Genomic DNA, 22,793 nt, shown 5'->3' on the forward strand with positions numbered 1-22,793 from the left:
AGAATTCCCTTAATAGATATGCTCTATAACTTCTTTAAACAATTTCACATTTATAAGGTTTTTAGGTGGCTTCCATGTTTTCAGCATTATAAAGGACAATGACATCAAGTATAAATGAAACCCTAAGCATTGTTAAATATTTATTTAAATCTTTGTTTTATATCTTAAATATTCATTTAAACCTTTTCCAACTCTTAGACTACAGAGATGATCTTTTAAATTTTAGAATTTTGTCTTTCATGGTTTTACTCCATCTGGAACTAAGTGCTATAACTCTGAGCCCTTACACATTACAAACTGTCTGTCTTCATACCTTGACAGTGGTTTGACTGAATACTAGAGCATTTCAGAATGATATCCTTTTCCCTCAGAGCTCTATAAATACTGTTACAGTATGTTGCAGCATTTAGTGTTTTGGAAGAAAAGTCCAAAGAGTCAATTACTTTTCCTATGCAGGTTTTTCAGCTTTCCTGTTGGTATGCTTGTAATACATTATTCCTTGGAAATTAAAAATTTCATCAAGACAAATCTAGGTTTTCTTTTTTAACCTTTTCCAGTACTCAATGTGCTGTTTCAATCTGAAACCTTAAGTGTTTTGCTCATTGTTTTTCCTATTCTTATTTCATCAATTCTCCATAGGACCTGGGTCTCTCTAGTGTGCTTTATTGCAGTTACTGCATATCTCCTAGGCCACTTCTCCATTATTTTTCATTATTCCCATCTTTCCCTTTGCTTTCCAGTATCTTAAATGTGTTTTCAAATTCAGTAAGTTTTCTTTTAATTCTAAATTTGGCAATCTCATTATTCTGCTATTCCCAGTATAAAAATCATTTTCATTCCAAAATATCCTTGTTCACAGACTGCTTTAATTTTTTCACGATCAACTGCTCTCAAGAGATCAATGCAATATCCTCTCAAATCATACTAAAATTCTGAATGAATTTATTGTTTAAATTCATTTCTATTTTCTGAAACATGGAATGGTCAGTCTGGTACTGAGTTTTAAAGGAGTCCTTTCTTTTCAGATATCTGGAAAGTTTTCACTAGCTACTTATTTCAGTACCTATTGATATTTATAAATGATGACCTAAGCCAAAATCCCAGAACTTAGTACCTGTGACCTAGAGTTCTCTAGCCCAAGATTCCTTAGCTAAATTAAAAAGTAACAGGTAGTATCTTCCTCAAAATTGCTGGTGAGACTAAAAACAGATAAAAAAAGGCAACTGACTCAGAGTGGGCATTCAGAAAATTTGCCTTAGTCTTTCTCCCTACTTATTATCACAGACAGGGTAAACCATCTAGCAAGTCAGAAATTATTAAAATATGACCAAATCTGCTTTTCATCTTCGTGTTCTGCCAAAAACCATTATTAGCTACATTATCTCACTGCATATTTATGAGATGACTGAAACTTTTAATGTATTTAACAGATAAGTGATACATGTCTTTTCCATTTAAAAGACACACTGGGGGTGGGGGAGGGAAGCAGAAGAGGAAGGGGACATGTATACTTATAGCTGACTCTTGTTGTTGTATCGGAGAAGGCAATGGCACCCCACTCCAGTACTCTTGCCTGGAGAATCCCATGGATGGAGGAGCCTGGTGCACTGCAGTCCATGGGGTCGCGAAGAGTCGGATACTACTGAGCGACTTCACTTTCACTTTTCACTTTCATGCATTGGAGAAGGAAATGGCACCCCACTCCAGTGTTCCTGCCTGGAGAATCCCAGGGACGGGGAGCATGGTGGGCTGCTGTCTATGGGGTCGGACTGACATGACTTAGCAGCAGCAGCAGTTGTTGTATAGCAAAAACTGAAACATTGTAAAGTAAATGTCTTCCAATTAAAAAAAGGACACACTAATCAATAGTTGGTACAGATAGTATCAAAATTACTAAAAAGCCATTTTTAACCATTATCATTTCAAAATGATAGAGGAATTCTTGACACAAACTGTATTTTCACATTACTGCCTGTGACAGAGACTAAATAGATTTACTAAACTTTTGTCCTGGCCATACTGTTGAACAATACTCTAGACATTTATAAAGTTAGATGTGACCAAATGCCCAAGTTCTGGCCAAAAGAACATAAGAAAAAGTGATGTATACCACTTCCAGGCCTAATTAATAAAAAAGCCTCTCATATTCCAGGTAATTATAGACTATATAACTAAATAAGTACAATACTTTTTTTCTTTGCATATTTCATTTTTTGATCCTCAATAATATAGGATAGTGAAGCCACAGTCAGGAGCTTAGTTACTCAATATCCATGTATAGGAGAGTCACCTCTTAATCAGAAACACCCATTTCTTACTTGAGTGAGAAATAAACTTCTGGTTGTGTTAAATTCACATTCTGGGAGTAAGCTATCATAACAACCAAGATTATGCCACTACACTCATTCAAGTGCCGAATTTCTTCGAATACCTTAAAAAATATATGTATTCAATAGTTGGGAAACAGTTGTGTTACAGATAAGAGTTTACAAGTGCCTTCCAACAGAATGGGCCAAAATTGGTCTTGTGCACTCTGCAGTCAGCAAGATCTTTCAACATTTTTTTAAGTCAAATGATCGTCCTTTTAGGGGCACAGAGCCCACTTCCTATTTGTGGCACAGAGCTCAATTATCTACTTCCATCACTTTTTACAGCCTCTCTCTCTCTCTCTCCCCAAAACTTAATTCTTTTCAATAGCTTTTGACATATTTCACGTATCATCTTAGCATAAAGCTTAGTATCAGACTATCTCTCACAACAAATGTCACAGAAAACTGCTAACTTTCAGGGAGAAGTGTGAGTCTTAATTTGTCTGTGATTATCTCTGCCCATTCAATATGATAACCACGTAAAACCAAGGAGTTAGTTTACCTGATTTCCCCTCAGTTTACTTACTGGCATTGGTTGCAATATTCCACTGAATTTTAACTGAAATTCTAATCATTATTTGTTGTTGAATGTCTTCAAACAGTTTATCGTATGATCCACAATGAAACCGTAAGTTGATGATCTGACACACTCTAGGCAATTTAAACTGCATGACTACAGAAGTGCTATATCCAACTCAGTGTTTTCTTTGTATCTTCAATGTACTGTTTTTCAGATCCTTCTGTTTCTATTATTAAATTAATGATGCATCTTAAACTCAGGATCGCATAATACAGAAATATAACAGTTAAATCAATATAATTATTCATGTGTGCATGCTAAGTTGCTTCAGTGATGTCTGACTCTTTGTGACCCCATGGACTGCAGCTTGCTAGGCTCTTCTGTCCATGGGATTCTCTAGGCAAGAACACTGGAGTGGGTTGCCATTTCCTTCTCCAGGGATCTTCCCAACCCGGAGATTGAACCTGCGTCTCTTAAGTCTCCTGCATTGGCAGGCGGGTTCTTTACCACTAATGTCACCTGGGCAGCCCCCAATAATTCATGCTCAATATTGAAAGGATAAGTGAATCACCAATAAGAGTGTTAGAGAAGACTACAGGAAAAAGAGAATGAAACTAACCCTTCAACTAATAGGTATCAAAACTTTCTATGAAGAGATTAAATACTGAAGATTTCATAAACAAGGATAAGAAAACGAAAAGGAGTATTTCTGGCATGCTGGGTTTTGGGGGGGAAATGAATGGAATTAGGGGAATTTATATAATTGGTTAGTTAAAAGGAAAAAGAGCAGGTGGGTTAAATAGTATCACTCTGTAGTTTGACTTCTTTCATATACCTTTAACTCAATTCCAGGAGCAAAGGAGAGAATTAAGCCTGCTTTACAAAGTGTCTTATTACAGCGCAAAGCTCTTTGAAGAGTAGGTACTATGGAAAGACAGAATAGTGAACAATCAAGATGCCAGTCTTCAGGGAGCTTAAGTTTAATAGAAGTTGTAAAACATGTATGCCACAGCTAAAATATAATAATGGAAATAGCAGTCAGTATTATGCAAAAGGTATAAATAAAATCTGATAGATATACAAAGGGAGCAGAAATTATGTTCAGTAAGGAGAAATGTGAAATCTTAATGGAAAGACAGAATTTGAGCTAGACGCTGAAGGACTAAAGATGATGAGTGTAGGAGGAACGTTGGACAAAAATATGGACAAGACTGAGAAGATCAATGTATAAATTCCCCTCTAAAAAATATGAATTTCATTCAACAGAATGGAAAACTACTGAGTTTTTCAATGGCATAATAAATTAATAGGAATTTTTCTTTTAAGATAACTCTTACAACATTTGTAAAGTTAACGGTTATGGCAGCTGAATGAATATGTTTACATGTGTGAAGGAATGGACCCTAGATAAAGTAAATGTAGTTTGTAGGATGATATATTAATAATAAACTAGGCAAGAAGTAAATGAAGTCTAGAATAGGGTTAAAGCCTCCAGAAACTAGAGGGAGAACAAATATAAATTTCATTACAGGATCATACAGACATCTACCAACTGGTCAAATATTGAGAAAAGGTTTAGCCTTGTTCTTAAATAATAAATTACTGTATGCCCTTTAATTGAAATAAAATTTAAAGAGTACAGATGACACTATATGGAAAACTATCTCCTGCCTTATTTTCAACCCTCCAGTGTAATTTATTTCTATCCTTATTCTTTCAACTGGCTACTACAACAATTCTAAAAAATGTATTCATACTGCTTCATACACCAGGAGACAAGAAGAATGTTGTTCACTGTGCATAATTTGTAATAACTAAAACCTGGAAATGACTTAAATGTTCAATAACAAAAAAGTAAATATATATATATTAATATGCAAGAACTATGGCTATATATATATCAACATAGGTAAATGTAAAAAACTGCAAACAAAAAAAAGCTAAGTAAAACAGTAAATTGCAGAAGAAAAGTTATATCTATATTAAGACTAAATAAATGAAAATATTATATACTGTAAGATAATACGATATGGAAGTATAAACACACATGCACAAGTATCATAAACAACAAATTCAAGAAGGAAGGACAGGAAATACACCTGCTTAGTTTTTTGGGGAAAAAAAGTTCTGAAGCATATATAGGTATGACACAGATCTTTGTTTCATCGTTCTCTATAATTTTCTTTTAAGTGGAAACTTTCCATACTTTTTTATTTTTTAAGAAAAAAGCTTATATTAAATGCTCAATGTATTTAAAAGTATCCTTTTGTAATCTACTAAGTAATTCTTCTGAATATCATGTCAGAAAAAGCTATTTCGTTCTGGCACTATTTATCACCCTACTGACCTCTGCTGGTCCAACAATGGAGAGGAAACTGCAGTTGTCTTCCTGTCTTTCTTGCTAGTTGAAGATGATGACTTAGGGCTTGATTTTCTCTTTGGAGATTTGCTAGACTTTCTTAGAGAAGGTGATGGAGACAACTTTGATCTAACCACTTCTGGTGAAACCTTTCAAAAGAATTCAGTAAGTCAGAAAGTATACCAATCATGGTTGCTTCTATCAGACAACAAAGCAACAACAACAAACTTCAGATAAAACATTAAGTGTTATGACAGCCACCACACATTACTATCAGCCTGGCTTCTAAACCTATACTGTTAACCAATACCCTAATTGCCCCAACATTAATATCAAAAGTGAAAGTGAAGTTGCTCAGTCATGTCTGACTCTTTGTGACCCCGTGGACTGTAACCCCCCAGGCTCCTCTGTCCACGGGATTCTCCAGGCAAGAATCCTGGAGTGGGTTGCCATTTCCTTCTCCAGGGGATCTTCCCGACCCAGGGACTGAACCCAGGTCTCCTGCACCGCAGGCAAACTCTTTACCATCTGAGCCACCAGGGAAGTCATAGGCAGTTTGTAGGCTTTTATTTGGAGCTTATGACTGTTAACAGGGAAGCGACAGCAGGGTTGCAGAGAGGACTGACTGGAGCTGGCATGGCTGGGGCAGGATGTCCAAGTTCATCACAGACAGTCTAAAACAAAACTCTGCTCAGCACCTGGGGGAATCAGGTTCTCCAGCCCCTTCTATATCTGCCACACAGCTATTAACATGAGTATCAATAAAGCAAACTAAAATTATGAAATTTCAAAATCTCCTCAGAAAAATCACAAATTATATTCAAATATATTTTATCTCTTTCTACTCTTTAGAAAAGAAACAAGTACTCTATAGAGATACTGCTAGGTCACTTCAGTCGTGTCCGACTCTGTGCGACCCCATAGACGGCAGCCCACCAGGCTCCCCCGTCCCTGGGATTCTCCAGGCAAGAACACTGGAGTGGGTTGCCATTTCCTTCTCCAATGCATGAAAAGGAAAAGTGAAAGTGAAGTCGCTCAGTCGTGTCCGACTCTTCGTGACCCCATGGACTGCAGCCTACCAGGCTCCTCCGTCCATGGGATTTTCCAGGCAAGAGTACTGGAGTGGGGTGCCATTGCCTTCTCCACTATAGAGATAACATGGGCCTAAAAATCGGTGTATATAGATTCAAGTTCCATTTCACATTAGTTGGTGACTCCAGGCAACAGAAACTCAGTTTTGTTTATCTGTTTAATATTAAAAATATGCCCTATTTATCTAATAGAGTAATGTGAAGATTAATTGATTAACATGTATGAAGTATCAATATCCCAATACAATTTTAGATGTAGCAAGCAGTTAATGAGTTCTCCAATCAATATCCATGTTGATGTTAATTACTAACATATTTCAATAAATAGCATACCTCCTTTTTAATAATAATTTCTTCTCTTTTCTCCATGTTTTCTTGTTCCAGCTTCATTAATTCCCTCTGTATCTTTTGACGCTTCATTTCCAATGACAACTCATGAACATAATCATAATTAATATCTCCGTTGTCAGAATCTTTAAAATAAAAATTCCATTACTTTTCAAAAACTATTATAGTTATCTATACCAAAAATTATAGCAATTTTTTCAACTATTTTTTATACAAATTAAAATCATAGATTCTTTAATAAGAGTAACACACTTCTAAAAAATAAAGGAAAAATATACTGTTTCTACCTGGAGGAGGACATGGCAATCCACTCCAGTATTCTTGCTGAGAGAATCCCCATGGACAGAGGAACCTGGCGGGCTACAGTCCATGGGGTGACAGAGAGTCAGACACGACCGAGTGACTAAGCACAGTAGCATACTGTTTCTATAAACACTTAAAATTGATATAGCTAATTTCTTTATGAAAAACCAGTCTTAAGGTTCCTAGTTTTCTGTAAGTCATTTTGGGTTGTTTGGGGGTTGGGTTTTTGGTTCGATGGAATTTTTAAAAGATATAATTAAAATACTCAGCTACAAATTCTAAGTATTAAGGCTACCAAAACCTTTAATATTTCATACTGTAAATGATGTGATTCATTATCTCCCTGCTTTTCTTAAAGACTCATTAGTATTAAGGTTATATTAAATGTACAATCCTGTTTCTGTAGTTTTGTTTTTAAATTAATATCATTACTAAAAGTAATTTTAATACTAATGTGTACATGAGCTCATTTCTGAATGATCTATAACATTTTCACTGTAAGTGGTTTGTAGCAGTTCCTTAGATTAGAACTGTCCATCTCTTCGATAGATCTGATACCACGTATCTATTTCTATTTACCCTTTCAAAGCAAAGAATATGAAGATTAAAGAGGGGAAAACAAGGAAGAGTGACGTACAGACTATTTCATTACAAATGCATATAGATGTCTTCAGAGCCAACTGGCACTGTTATCTCTTTGTTATTAATGTCAACAAGCCTAAAGGAGGAAATTTCACTGACTGGTATCCTAACACCTGACCACATTGGGACTGACCACTTGCAAACTGAAGAGCCTTCTCAAGTCACACTTTTAGCACTTAAGATCATCATTTCTTAACCTGGGGTAAATAAATAAAATGAAGAACTAAAAAAAAAGATAAAGGAGTCCTACTTGATTGCTTAAAGCACAAAAATATGGACACCACTGACATTCTTTATATATAAAGAATTCCTACTAATTAAAAGGGAAAATGGTCAAAGGACATGAACAGGCAATTCATAAAAAGAAATGCAGATGATAGAAAAATAAGTCTTTTTCATGTACTAAAGAGCCATTTTCCCCCCTTAATGGTAATATTTGGTACTGGCAAAGGTACAGATAAAAGGCATGTTCATTCTCTGGAGGCAGCAATGTAAACTAATACATCCAGCCTGGACAATAATTTGATAGCCATGAATAAAAGCCTTAAGAACATTCATACCCTTTAATATGACAATTTTACTTTTAGAAATCTATTGCAACTAATAGTAGATATAAAAATAAAGCTTTAAATTTATAGTCATCTACACTGCCCTACAGAAAGATCTCTCCATGTCATACACAAGGTCAAACAACTTCATTTTAACATCTGCAACACATTTCATGATATGAACATATCATAGTTTATTTAACCATTTTCCTTCTGACAATTAGTTTGTTTTCAATATTTTGCTATTATAAACAAGACTTCATTGAACATTGTGATACCTACTTTGGTTTACAAGTGCAAATATTTTCTTTTCAGAACAGATTTCTTGAATTAAATTTGCTGGAGTAAGTGTAATTTTTAATTTGCCAAACTATACTTGTTTGTTTGGCAAACAATATATTTTTTTTCCTGACAAACTATACTATTGCCAAGCAGTAGTATATTGCCAGATATACTCAGAATTTGATTATATTAATATTTATATTAATATAATTTATATTATATTTTTATAATATTGCCAAACTATACTCAGAAATTTTGGGGGCTTCCCTGGTGGCTCAGATGGTAAAGAATCTATCTGCAACATAGGAGACCTCAGTTCAATCCCTGGGTCAGGATGATCCCCTGGAGAAGGGAATGGCAACCCAATCCAGTATTCTTGCCTGGAGAATTCCATGGACATAGAAGCCTGGTGGGCTACAGTCCATGGGGTCACAAAGAGTCGGACATGACTACGAGACCCCACTTTCATACTCAGGAACAGATTTACCAAAGTAAACTTCCACTTGATAGTATTAGTATTTTTCACTTCTTCCAGTATGATGGGTGAAGAATGTTATCTATTTTCACCAGTATTTCCCTATAGTAAAGCTGAGCATGTACTGGCCATTTCTATTTCCACTATGAATCACATATTCAATTTTTTTATTTTTTGCCCTCATGTATTTGTGGAAGTTCATTATATGTTAATACAGTGTTTTTACTATATGCTTACACATGACACGTCAAATATTTTCTTTTGTGATCTATTTTTAATAGATGACGTCTATGTTTAATTAGATACAAAATTTTAAATCCTTATACAATCAAATATTTTATGGATTCTGCATTTTATGCTTATTTTAGGAGAATGTACATACCTCCAAGATTTCCTAAATATGTTCATACATTTTCTCTTCTACTACAATGGTACTTTTGCTTTTTATATTACTGCATTGTTTTTTGTAGTAAACAAATATGGTAAGTTTAGAGAACCAAACAAAAAATAACCACTTGGGGAATGGGAGCTGGAAATACATAAAACAACTGGGATGATGAAAAGTTTTATAGGTACATAAGAATCTATATTTGATCCTGTAGGCAATGGGAAATCAGAGAATTTTAAACAGGGGAGTGAAATGAACTAATTTATTCTTTTAGAAGTTCACTCTAACTCACAGAGTGAAAGAAGATATGTATAATATGTATACTGATTAAGAGATTTCATATTCAGACTATATAAAGAACTTGCTGTGTGCTTCAGTCATGTCCGACTCTTCGTGACCCTATGAACTGTAGCCTGCCAGGCTCCTCTGTCCACGGGATTCTCCAAGCAAGAATACTGGAGTGGGTTGCCATTTCCTTCTCCAATATAAAGAAAATTCAACAATCAAAAAAAGCAGTAACAATAAAGAAGTAGGCAAAAGTCTATAGAGTTTACAAAACAGGTGGTACAGTGGCCAGTAAATGTGAGAAAATTGTCAACTTATTACTCATTAGGGAAATGTACACTAAAATCACCATAGTAAGAAACAACCACCTATCTCTAGAATGATTATGATGAAAAAGCCAAAAAATACCATAGAAAGGAGAACTATTTTTGACTTGACATTATCTACTGAAGATGAACATATATAGACTCAATGGCCCAACAATCCTACTCCCAAACATAAACTCAAGAGAAATGAGTACATGTTTATCAAAGGTATGATTAGGAGTAGCAACTTATTCAAAATAGCCCCAAACTAGAAATTAACCAAATGTTTATTGACAGAAAAATGAATAAGTTATGGTATACTCATACAATGAACTACTATATACCAATAAGAATTAATGAACTATAACTATGTTCAAAAATCTCACAAACATATTGTTTTGGCTAAGTATAGAAAGAGTACACGCTAAAGATTTCATTTATGTAGACTTCAAAAACAGACAAAACTAACCCATGGTGGTAAAAATCAAGACAGCAAGTACCTTCAGGAGGTGGAGGTTGGGAAAGTAGTGACTGAAAAAAGGGAGTACGAAGGGGCTTATGAGATACGAGTAATTTTCTATGTACTGATGTGTGCTGCTTACACAAGCCTGTTCTATTGGTGAAAATTCAGTAAGTTGTACACATGAATCATGTACTCTTCTGAAAGTTATTATTATACTTTAATAAAAAGAAATCTTTTGTGAAGATTAGTCTGGGGTTCAAGTGGAGAATGATTTAGGAGACAAGACTAACCTCAACGCATGAGGTTAGAGAATTATTTGTAAAACACACTTATAGGCAACAAGTAAGTATCTTAAGAACTAGAATATTAGTACTAGTAATTTAGAGAAACAGGTGGTTTTTAAAGACACTCAACAGATAGAAATGTTTAGATTTATCTTAAGTGTCTGGGTTGAGCAGAAGGACTCTCAACAATGACCTTCAGACTTTCGGGAAACCAGTAAGAAAACTGGTGCCTTTAAGATATGGAACTCAGGTAGAGATATCTAATTGGTAATGCCTCAATTAAGAGCTCTACATATTGGAGTCATTAATATGTAGATGTTAATGATGCCCTGGGAGCATGATTTCATCTGGAGAGAAAAACTGAAAGTGAGGGGGGAAAAGGTCTTGGGAAGTGGGAAGGGGAAACAACTAAGAGTTTTTAAAGCAGCTTCTAAAGACAAGTGGGTCTCAAAGAGCAGTATGAGGACTCCCTGAGATCCCCAAGACAATTTCTGGAGTTCCAGAAGATCAAAAGTATTTCCATAATTCTACACTATTTGCCTGGTCCACTCAATCTCTAGAGTATATTGTGGCATTTTCCAGGTGTCACATGATATGTGATATCATTAACAGACTGAATCCGGAAGAAGACACAAAAATCTAGGTATCTTTCATTAAGGTGGTTAAGCAGTTTACTTTAAGAAGTTAAAACGATTTGCAAAAACATTTCAAACATTGCCACCTCCTCCAATTTTTATTTTTGCTTTGCAAAGCATGGCTGTTTTCCATAAAACTGTATGCTAGATTTACTACTGTCAGTTTTATGGAAAACAGCCATGCTTTGCAAAGCAAAAATAAAAATTGGAGGAGGTGGCAATGTTTGAAATGTTTTTCCAAATCGTTCTAACTTCTTAAAGTAAACTTCTTAACCACTAACTTCTAAAATGGAAACTACTGAAGCAGATAATCCACAACAAGAAAAGCCCTCCAGGGTCCTTAAAAAGAGCAACAAGTGTCCTGAGACCAAAATGTTTGAGAACTACTCATACAGACCAAACTTCTTCTGAGTCTAGCTAAAATTGCTATTTAGATTGAAAATGCAGGGGGTAAGCACATTAAATGAGGTCAGTCCACTCTCTTAACTCTATGCTTCAACATTTCTTCAAACAGAAACTTTTAAACCACAGCGATTTATAATAATCAGAACCTATGAGTTTTAAAATCAAAAGAAAACCTAAGAAACAGCTATGTGAATATTTTGTATGTAAAAGTACTATAAAAGACATTTACTCACCTTTTAAAAGAATTTTACATATAAAAGGCTCTTGCAGTAAAAATCAGTTTAGTTTTTTTAAAGATGAGTCTAGAGCAAAGCATTAGGAAGGGATAGATAGCACACAAGGAGCCTCTGGAAGGCCAGAGTTTGAACAGGAAGACAGAAAATCCCACGAGTGACAAATAGATGCCAAGGGGAAAGTGTTTCAAGAAGAAAGGTTATGGGATGTGTCATATGCTGCAGGAAGATTACAGGAGAAAGAGACAAGTATGTCTTCATTTATTTAGTAAAAAGGAGGTTATTGTGACCTTAAAGAGCAGTTTTAGTGAAGATGCGCATCAGAAGACGGAATAAACATGAAGTGAAAAGGTACAATTTAGCTGTAAAGTGGGAGTAAACAAGGAAATGACTAAAAACAATACGGTGAAAAGAGAAAATGTGCCAAGACGGATCTTAAAGCTAAAAAAGAGAATGTAAGATAAATGAATAAGATTGCAGAGGTGGAAGGAAATCAGGGGACTCTAACCTCATGCAGCAGGAGGGAAGCCTCTTTTTAAGAACAAGAAGGAAATTTAAAAAGTTTAGTGAATAAAAACTAGTTTACAGATGTGCTGGCAGGAAGCTAAAAGAGTCTGTTGATAAAGAGTTACATTATTTGTGTGTTATAAATAGCAAGCAGGAGAAAGGGCCTGGAAGGGTGGAGATTTAAGGATAGGGTTCGAAAGAGCTACTATGAAAAAAGGAGCAAACTGACCTAGGCTTTTCTGAACCATTAAAATATTCAACAATTAGGATGTACTACTGTAATGGAAATACAGAAGTCTCTATTTTTAAAAATAAGTATCCAATACATTTCAGAATGCTTTTTATTTATTTTTTTTTTTTTCAAAAAAATAATTAAAATGAAAAGGAAAATCTTAAGCGTTAATCCCTTAGAATTTAGAAAAGGCCATTTTTGAACAGTCAAGGTTTGGAATATTTACTGCTATTCTGTAGGAGGTATTACTGTTACTTTTGAAATCCCAATGAACTAATAGAGTAGTTTCCTATTCTTAGAAGCAACTTTTTAACAGACAATACTGTATAAAGATGAAATGGATTTCTTTAATAAGTACTGATGTTCAAATTGCTGGAGCTAGTGGAGGTGATGAAATTCCAGTTGAGCTATTTTAAATCCTAAAAGATGATGATGTGAAAAGTGTTGCACTCAATATGTCATCAAATTTGGAAAACTCAGCAGTGGCCACAGGACTGGAAAAGGTCAGTTTTCATTCCAATCCCAAAGAAAGGTAATGCCAAAGAATGCTCAAACTACAGCACAACTGCACTCATCTCACACTCTAGCAAAGTAATGCTCAAAATTCTCCAAGCCAGGCTTCAGCAATACGTGAACCGTGAACTTCCTGATGTTCAAGCTGGTTTTAGAAAAGGCAGAGGAACCAGACATCAAATTGCCAACATCCACTGGATCATCAAAAAAGCAAGAGAGTTCCAGAAAAACATCTATTTCTGCTTTATTGACTATGCCAAAGCCTTTGACTGTGTGGATCACAATAAACTGTGGAAAATTCTGAAAGAGATGGAATACCAGACCACCTGACTTGCCTCTTGAGAAACCTGTATGCAGGTCAGGAAGCAACAGTTAGAACTGGACATGGAACAACAGACTGGTTCCAAATAGGAAAAGGAGTACGTCAAGGCTGTATACTGTCACCCTGCTTATTTATTTAACTTACATGCAGAGTACATCATGAGAAACGCTGGGCTGGAGGAAGCACAAGCTGGAATCAAGATTGCCGGGAGAAATATCAATAACCTCAGATATGCAGATGACACCACCCTTATGGCAGAAAATGAAGAAGAACTAAAGAGACTCTTGATGAAAGTTAAAGAGGAGAGTGAAAAAGTTGGCTTAAAGCTCAACATTCAGAAAACTAAGATTATGGCATCCGGTCCCATCACTTCATGGCAAACAGATGGGGAAACAGTGGAAACAGTGTCAGACTTTATTTTTCTGGGCTCCAAAATCACTGCAGATGGTGGCTGCAGCTATGAAATTAAAAGACGCTTACTCCTTGGAAGGAAAGTTATGACCAACCTAGATAGCATATTCAAAAGCAGAGACATTACTTTGACAACAAAGGTCCGTCTAGTCAAGGCTATGGTTTTTCCAGTGGTCATGTATGGATGTGAGAGTTGGACTGTGAAGAAAGCTGAGCGCTGAAGAATTGATGCTTTTGAACTGTGGTATTGGAGAAGACTCTTGAGAGTCCCTTGGACTGCAAGGAGATCCACCCAGTCCATCCTAAAGGAGATCAGTCCTGGATGTTCATTGGAAGGACTGATGTTGAAGCTGAAACTCCAATACTTTGGCTTGATGCGAAGAGCTGACTCATTGGAAAAGACCCTGATGCTGGGAGTGATTGAGGGCAGAAGGAGAAGGGGACGATAGAGGATGAGATGGTTGGATGGCATCACTGACTCGATGGACATGGGTTTGGCTGGACTCCGGGAGGTGGTGATGGACAGGGAGGCCTGCCGTGCTGCAATTCATGGGGTTGCAAAGAGTCGGACACAACTGAGCAACTGAACTGAACTCTTAAGGTACTTTTCAAGTATTAGTCTATAAGTTTTCAGGGATATTTCTTAAATATTGTAGTAAATAGTTTAGGTTTGTAGTCTCTTGGCTGTCACACATATTCAACTCATCTACTGCAGCTCAAAAGCAGTCACAGAAAATACGTAACCAATGGACATGGCTGTTCTCCAATAAAATTCTACTGCAAAAACAGGTGGTTGGCCCACAAGCTATAATTTCCTAGCCCCTGGACTAAGTTTTTGGCTATCTGATGAGGAAGGAAGTTACATTCTAAAGTCTTTAGTTTTGTCAAGTATAGTAGAGTAACAAAGCTGAATTACTGAAATAATTATATAAATCATATTAAAATGCTCAGTGTAACTACAGATGTGCGTTCCCTCTCTCTGTATTTGGTAGTGTGAGACTATAGTGCTCAACTTCTAGATCACAGAAGAGAAGGCAGAACACTCATGGTGTGGAAAATAAATGCTTATTTGTTAAAAGACAATGACTTAAAGGTGATTTTCCTAATTTTCCATGAACAAATCCCTCAGTTATCATCTGATATCACTTTCTTGAAAGATGAAATCCAACAATTTCTTGGAAATAATCTTCCTAGGTCTTTAAGGTTTAAAAATCTCACTTTTAATATTTTATGGAAAACAATAAACATAAATTTCAATTCTCTTAAACCTTGATACTGAGAAACTTAAAGATTGACAAGTGCAATAAATTTCAAAGTAGCATGATGCTTAACAGGTAAGTTCTAGAGAGAACAGCTTTCTTGGCTTTTATTCAGCTACATGCTATTTCCTGCCTTATAACTCAGTAAGACACACAAGTCAATTAGATTCTGAAACAATAGGGAAATCACAGCTAGAATCTCCCACAGAAAAACCTACAAAGTGAACAATCAATACACTGACTATATAAACAAAGATTTTTGAAACTCACCATCTCTATTAGTTTCCCATTCTACATTTTCTTCTTCACTTTCTGGAGTTCTCTCCTTAGTGATTTTTATGTCTTCCTTTTCCCTATGTCTCCCTCTTGAAGATTCTTTCTAAAAAGTACATACATATATACATATGGGTTATTACATTTATAAAAACTACAAGAGGTAGTTACTATAATACAGAATATTTCTAACTTCATCTTTGTTTCATTAAAGAATCATTTTTGCAAACACTCATCCACTAAGTGGAGGAAGTAACAAATTCTAGAGTATCATCACAATGAAAAGACTGTACTATTATCTATTTTACTAAAAAACAGCAAATGTATGAAGTTTTTAAAAGATACAATGAAAATCAAATACTTTAATACGCATTTGGTAGTATACTACATATTCAGTTTCTACATGAACATTACAGGGGTAAAGTTTAAAACAGATAAAATACAACAGGAGGAACTGTGATTATATTTTAAAACAACTAGAAAAAGGTTACACTGTTCACAGTAGAGTCTCAAAAATAACTGCTGATCCAGGACGTGTTATATATTACTAACAAACAAGCATTTAAAGACACCTAAAGGTAAATCCAAAGTCATCTAATAATTTTATAAATGCCTTAAAAGAGGGGATTTTGCCTATTTTGGTGTAGTAACTACAATATTTAGAAAAGTTATCTTTATATTGCAGCCGCAAAGCGAAAAAGTTTAACATTTTATTTCAGGTATAACAGTAGCCTACACACAAAGCAGGATAATAGTAATTCAGCTTGTAAAATTTAATGAAATATCCTATTATATAAGATGAAAACTCAAAACCACATTTTACTAAGTGGAAAGAAAACATAACCTGTGTCATGGAATTCTTACCTTCCCACCACAGTGTCTCACTTTTATTAAGACTAAATCTTGACTATGAAAGACACTAATACACAAGGATATTAAGTGCTGAAAGTTCTTTCCGGGCATTACGAGACATAAAATTTGGCTGCCTACAACACAAATTAACTTTTCTTTGTCTTCTTTTTAAAGAACTCTAGTGACCCTAAATTTTACTTATTTAGGTAGGAAGTCATGTTTTAAGTATTACTTGCTAAATGACATATATAGTTGCTGATACAATAGAGGCTGACAAATATTAAAAGACTATATAATAGAACCAGTCATGACAAAATGGTGAAAGATCAAAAAAAGAACAGGAAAAAATAAATGCACTCCTATCTGTACATGAGATAAAAGGAGAAAAAGAACACCATCTATTTTTACTCTTAAAATATATTCTATGGAATATTAATAAAGAATTATTCTATATGCCATGCAACTTTTGAATGTTCTGTGAATTAAACCCACATACAAATGTGTGTACATAAATATACTTATGTAAATATTTAATAACATTTACCCTACATATTGAAATTATACAATTTTTGCATTGCCTATTGTTTTCCAGTATGACTCTCATACTGTCTCCAAAGATCATATATAACTGTTATTAAGTACTAGGGTAGGCTTCAATATGTGGTGGAATTTCAAGTTAGGAGATATGCTTTTGCCTAAAACTTTGTCACTATCTCACCTCAAATCAAAATCCTATGGACAGAGGAGCCTGGTGGGATACAGTCCATGGGGTGGCAAAGAGTTGGAAATGACTGATCGATTAAGCACACCTCAAATCATAACAGAGGAAACAATTTTGATAATACCTAAGGCTCAGGTCATCTTTAAAAATGTTGTATTTCCTCATTTTTTCCTCTTCAAACAATAGTGTATAACTTGTTAGGCATGTTATTCCTTGTAAAATAAAATTATTTCTCTCCTCTTGTCATATTCAAATGTAAGGGGTGTGCCATTGCTTGTCTCATGTAGTACAGAATGGTTTGCTCTACAACTTCTTGTATTTCTTGAATAGAATGGGTTGTCATCTTACTGCTCTTAAATACAAATTACAAGTACAACCATTTGATTATTATGTATTCTAAATTAATCATTCTGGAACATGTACATGCTGAAATATTTGTTAAAGAACTGCAATATTTTAGCCAATACCTATGAGATGAGATATTTTATGAATTCAGAATTATTTGGATTTCAAAATATACTAAGTAACAATGCCAACAGGGTCTGAAGCAGCAACCTGTGATCAAACATTCAGTTATTTTTGCAGCAAAATATATGAATTCACCAACTGGATAAAGGCTATATAATAAGCTTATCAATTAAGATCTGGTTTTGTTGCCAAATAAGTCTTTACCTAACTTAGGAAAAATGTTTCTTTTAATAAAAGTCTTTTACATTTCAGAAATGCAGTAAATAATTGTGAACTTTTGCTTTCACTTTATTTCTACTTTATATCACTCATATTTAGTTCTTAAACATTATATGTATGGACAGATTATATTTATTACAAATTTTATTTCTAGCTAGTAAGGAGCCATTAACAAGATTATGATTTGAAAAGAAGTATTGAGGCTAAAAGAACAGAAAGACAATATTACTAATATAATGTGATTAGCAACCATAATAATAAAATAATAGGGGTCCTTGAAGTAACATAATCCAACCTCATACCCCATGTAGAAAATTTTTTCCTAAATTTTGTGTAGTTGTACAAGTTTTCTATTAGAAGAATTTCAGGGGAAAAAAGTTACTCCCAAGGTCTCCACTGATAGTTCTCCACTACTGCATTGCTCCCATTTTTAGACAGTTCTAAACATTAGAAAATTATTTCATATACAGATCACAACTTTCTTATATTGCTACCTCTCCAGAATGTCTACTGATTGGAACTACTTTTGACCTCTACAATCATGTAAAAAATCAATTTACATAATTTGACATCTAAATCATGTAAAATCTAGTAATTCTTCCACATTACTAGAATGTGGAATACTAGTACTAAATCTTTTCAATATCTTCTCATATCAGGACAAAAATACTCTTCACACTGATCATATATTAACATTTCATATTTTCATACCCTTTACTACTCTGTCATTTTCTCTGACACACTAATCTTGCGATGTTGCTTCAATAAAATGTGATAACTAAAATTAATTTAGTCTTGCCAGAGTAGCATTGAGTATACAGCTTCTACCTCTCCCAGTACAGAATCGAAATTATTCTTGTATTAATGAACTTGTTTTTGGGGGGAAAGGTGTTTGGAGCAGGGAGAGGTGTTTTGGGTGGAGTTTAAATAAATTATAATTTTAAAAACTATATAAATGTAAACTACAATTTCACATATAATGAAGCCTGTGTGTCGCACAGTCGTGTCCAACTCTTTGCAACTCCATGGACTGTATATAGCTTGCCAGGATCCTCTGTCCACAGGATTTTCCAGGCAAGAATACTGGAGTGGGTTGCCATCTCCCTCTCCAGGGAATCTTCCCAATCCAGGGACTGAACACAGGTCTCCTGCATTGCAGGCAGATTCTTAACCCACTGAGTTACTACGGAAGCCCCATCAAAATGAAGCCCAGAAATAGGGTAAACTTCAGGGCTGGGTAAAGTAGTAATACAGTGAAATCATTGGAGATCAAATTTTCTTACTGTTTTTCTCCTTTCTCACAACGCTGCTATTCCTATTGTTGACTTCACATGAAGGCACATTTCTTTTACCACAAGGACAAGCAATCTAGATTCACCCAGTATTTGCCTTTCTCCAATCAAAAAATAATGTTTTCTTTCAGTCTAAATAAGCCAACTTCAGTCACATGGCCACATCTGAATCAATAATTAATAAAGATAACAGCCACCAGCTAAATCAGTTAGGCCTGGTTCCTAAGTCAACTGAATTAGCAAGGAGAATGGGATTGTTATGACTGCTGCTACTGCTGCTAAGTCGCTTCAGTCGTGTCCGACTCTGTGCGACCCCATCGCATCCCACCAGATGGCATCCCACCAGGCTCCCCCGTCCCTGGGATTCTCCAGGCAAGAACACTGGAGTGGGTTGCCATTTCCTTCTCCAGTGTGTGAAAGTGAAAAGTGAAAGTGAAGTCGCTCAGTTGTGTCCAACTCTTAGCGACCCCATGGACGGGCAGCCCACCAGGCTCCTCTGTCCATGGGATTTTCCAGGCAAGAGTGCTGGAGTGGGGTGCCATGACCATTGAGGGTCCAGCAGTGAATCTGGGGTCAATTCCCCAAATAGCAATGCAGCTTCAAAACGAAAAAGCGAATGGATTCTGGGAAGTTCAAAGTAATTTACACTATACCTTTGGAACTACACTTTACTTCCTCAAAGTACTCTACAGTGCAACACTTTTGAGAGGGCTCTTGAGAGTCCTTGGACTGCAAGGAGATAAAACCAGTCAATCCTAAAGGAAATCAACCCTGAATATTCACTGAAGGACTGATGTTGAAGCTGAAGCTCCAATACTTTGGCCACCTGATGCAAACAGCTGACTCACTGGAAAAGACCCTGATGCTGGGAAAGATTGAAGGCAGGAAGAAAAGGGGATGACACAGAGAGTAAGATGGTTGGATGGCATCCCTGACTCAATGGGCATGAGTTTAAGCAAACTCCAGGAGATGGTGAAGGACAGGGAAGTCTGGTGTGCTGCAGAAGTTAATGGGGTTGCCAAGAGTCGGACATGACTGATGGACTGACCAACAACACTTCTGACAACCGCAGAGGCCATAAAAGTAAAAAAATATACTTTCCAACCTACTAAAAATTTTCTTTGTTCACCTTTACTAATGCATTTCGGACCCTCATTCTAAGGTCATTTTCCATCTTCTGATGTATATCCTTTTAGAAATTATGTAATCAAAGTTTCCCAGTAATCAGCACCCTCAATTTTACCAAAAATTTTCTTTATTATATCCTCATTCTTTAAAAACAGTTTTTCTGGGCAAATAACTATGGGTTCACATATTCATCTCAGCTTTGAAAATATCATTCCACTGTATTTTGGCTTCTATTGTTGTTACTGATGTTGTCCATCAACCTTTGTAGAAAGATCTGCCTTTTATCTTTGGGTGTTTCCAATATTTTCTCTATGCCTCTCATGTTCTGCAGTTTTAATACTCTACTTGATGATATGTATCGTGCTTTCTATATCTGCAGGCATATGTCTCATCAATTATGGAAAATTCTCAGCCACTATTTCTTTCAACATTGCCTTTTCGATATTCTATTCCCCTCCCCCAAGGATTCCAATTAGATGTACATTAGATTTACTAAGTTTTTCACCCACAATTATGAATTTCTTATATATTTTTTATAACCTTGCCTTTATAGGCTACATTCTGGATAAACTTCAACACCACTTTCCAACTCACCAATTCTCTGTTTGGAGATTATAGTTCTCACCTTAAGGTTTTCAAACCTTTTCAATTGGGACACTTTTGACCAAGGCTGAAAGCTTAAATGAACAATGCTTCATTGTGGCTTCTGGCCTGAACACGAGCCCAACAACTTAGCTCACTATATGCCTTTTAGGATACACATAACTGACATTATGAAATTTTAAAATGATTCACAGATGTGGAATTTTGGATTATTTCAACATTATATAAATATGGACAGCAAAGAAATTTAGATCTACACTTAGGAAACTATATTTTATTTGTACTATACTGAAGAAAAATCCCATAATAGGGTTATCAGAGGTTTTCTTTTATGAAAAAAAAGAAAACCTAGCTTGTCTCAGAATAAGCAGAGTCACAAATAAATAAGATTATAAACTTCAAAAAACATTCAACAGATAACAAAGATCAGGTCATCTTCAAACACCACATTTTAAAAATACAAACAGGAGAGGACAATTATTAATATCTTTGTATCTGTGTACCTAATAATATTGCACTGAACAGCACAAACTACAAGAGACAGGGAGAGAACTAGATAGAAACACACTGCTACTAAGATACTTTAAAAGGCATCCTCAGTGTTCCAGTTCAAGATAGCAGAGTAGAACGATGTACGATTATATCCTCCTGTGAGAGGACCAAAATCACAGCAAGCTGTTGAACAACCATTGACAGGAGGACGCTGGAACCCACCAAAAAATGATACCCCAAAGTATATCAAGTCTAAAGACAAAGAAGCTACAATGAGATGGTAGGAGGGGCACCGACATGATAAAATAAAATCCCATACACACCATGTGGGCAACCCACAATCTGGAGAACGATAATACCTAAGAAACTTTCCCACTGTTGTCAAGGTTCTGAGCCCCATGTCAGGCTTCCCAGCCCGGGGATCTGGCAAAAGGACAGGGAATCTCCAGGGAATCTGACTTTGAAGGTCAGTGGAATGTGCTTACAGGATTTCCACAGTACTGGGGAAAACAGAGACTCTACTCTTGGAGGGCAGCACAAACAAAATCCTGTGTGCATCAAGACCCAGATGAAAGGAGCAGTGATCCCACAAGAGGCTGAACCAGATCTACCTGCCAGTCCTGGAGGGTCTCCTGTGGAGGCGTGCATCAGTAGGTGCTCACCACGAGGACCGGGGCACTGGCAGCAGTTCTGGAAGGGGCCCCTTTGCATAAGTCCTCTTGGAGGTGGCCATCAACCCTAACATAGAGCCTCTAGACCCCAGGGCTGGGTCACCTCAGGCTAAACAACTAACAGGAAGGGAACACAACCTCACCCATCAGTTCAGTTCAGTGGCTCAGTCGTCTGACTCTGCAACCCCATGGATGCAGCACACCAGGCTTCCCTGTCCATCACCAACTCCCACAGCCTACTCAAACTCATGTCCACTGAGTTGGTGATGCCATCCAACCATCTCATCCTCTGTCATCCGCTTCTCCTCCTGCCTTCAGTCTTTTCCAGCATCAGAGTCTTCTCCAATGAGTCAGTTCTTCACATCAGGTGGCTGAAGTATTGAGTTTCAGCTTCAGGATCAGTCCTTCCAATGAATATTCAGGACTGATTTCCCTTAGGACTGACTGGTTTATCTTCTTGCTGTCCAAGGGACTCTCAAGAGTCTTCTCCAACACCACAGTTCAAAAGCATCAATTTTTCGGCACTCAGCTTTCTTTATGATCCAACTCTCACATCCACAGATGACTACTGGAAAAACCATAGCTTTGATTATACAGACCTTTGTTGGTAAAGTAATGTCTCTGCTTTTTAATATGTTGTCTAGGTTTGTCACAGCTTTTACTGAGCATGGCCCTGCCCATCAGAACAAGACCCAGTTTTCCCCACCACCAGTGCCCCCATCAGGACTCTTATACAAGCCTTCTAGTCATCCTCTCGGCCGCTGCCCGTGACCTCGGGCGTAGGGTAGCTCCTCTCGGCCGCTGCCCCTGACCTCGGACGTGGTAGCTCAAACTACCACACAATTGCACTCATCTCACACTCTAGTAAAATGATGCTTAAAATTCTCCAAGCCAG

The 22,793-nt window shown here is 36.2% G+C and overlaps 1 protein-coding gene across 11 annotated transcripts in view; it reads right to left on the minus strand.

Annotated features, from left to right (window-relative positions):
• ZC3H13 (zinc finger CCCH-type containing 13) overlaps positions 1-22,793 on the minus strand; it is a 103,386-nt gene that overhangs the window by 56,929 nt on the left and 23,664 nt on the right. For all 11 annotated transcript variants that reach the window (XM_055542055.1, XM_055542045.1, XM_055542052.1 and 8 more), the window contains 3 exons: positions 15,450-15,558; positions 6,673-6,812; positions 5,237-5,397 (listed from right to left, as the gene is read on the minus strand). In XM_055542055.1, the coding sequence (XP_055398030.1) occupies positions 5,237-5,397; positions 6,673-6,759 (248 nt within the window). In that variant the 5' untranslated portion in view covers positions 6,760-6,812; positions 15,450-15,558. The remainder of the gene's footprint in view (positions 1-5,236; positions 5,398-6,672; positions 6,813-15,449; positions 15,559-22,793) is intronic.

The sequence above is a fragment of the Bubalus kerabau genome, chromosome 12 (assembly GCF_029407905.1).
Source record: "Bubalus kerabau isolate K-KA32 ecotype Philippines breed swamp buffalo chromosome 12, PCC_UOA_SB_1v2, whole genome shotgun sequence".
Classification (NCBI taxonomy): domain Eukaryota; kingdom Metazoa; phylum Chordata; class Mammalia; order Artiodactyla; family Bovidae; genus Bubalus; species Bubalus kerabau.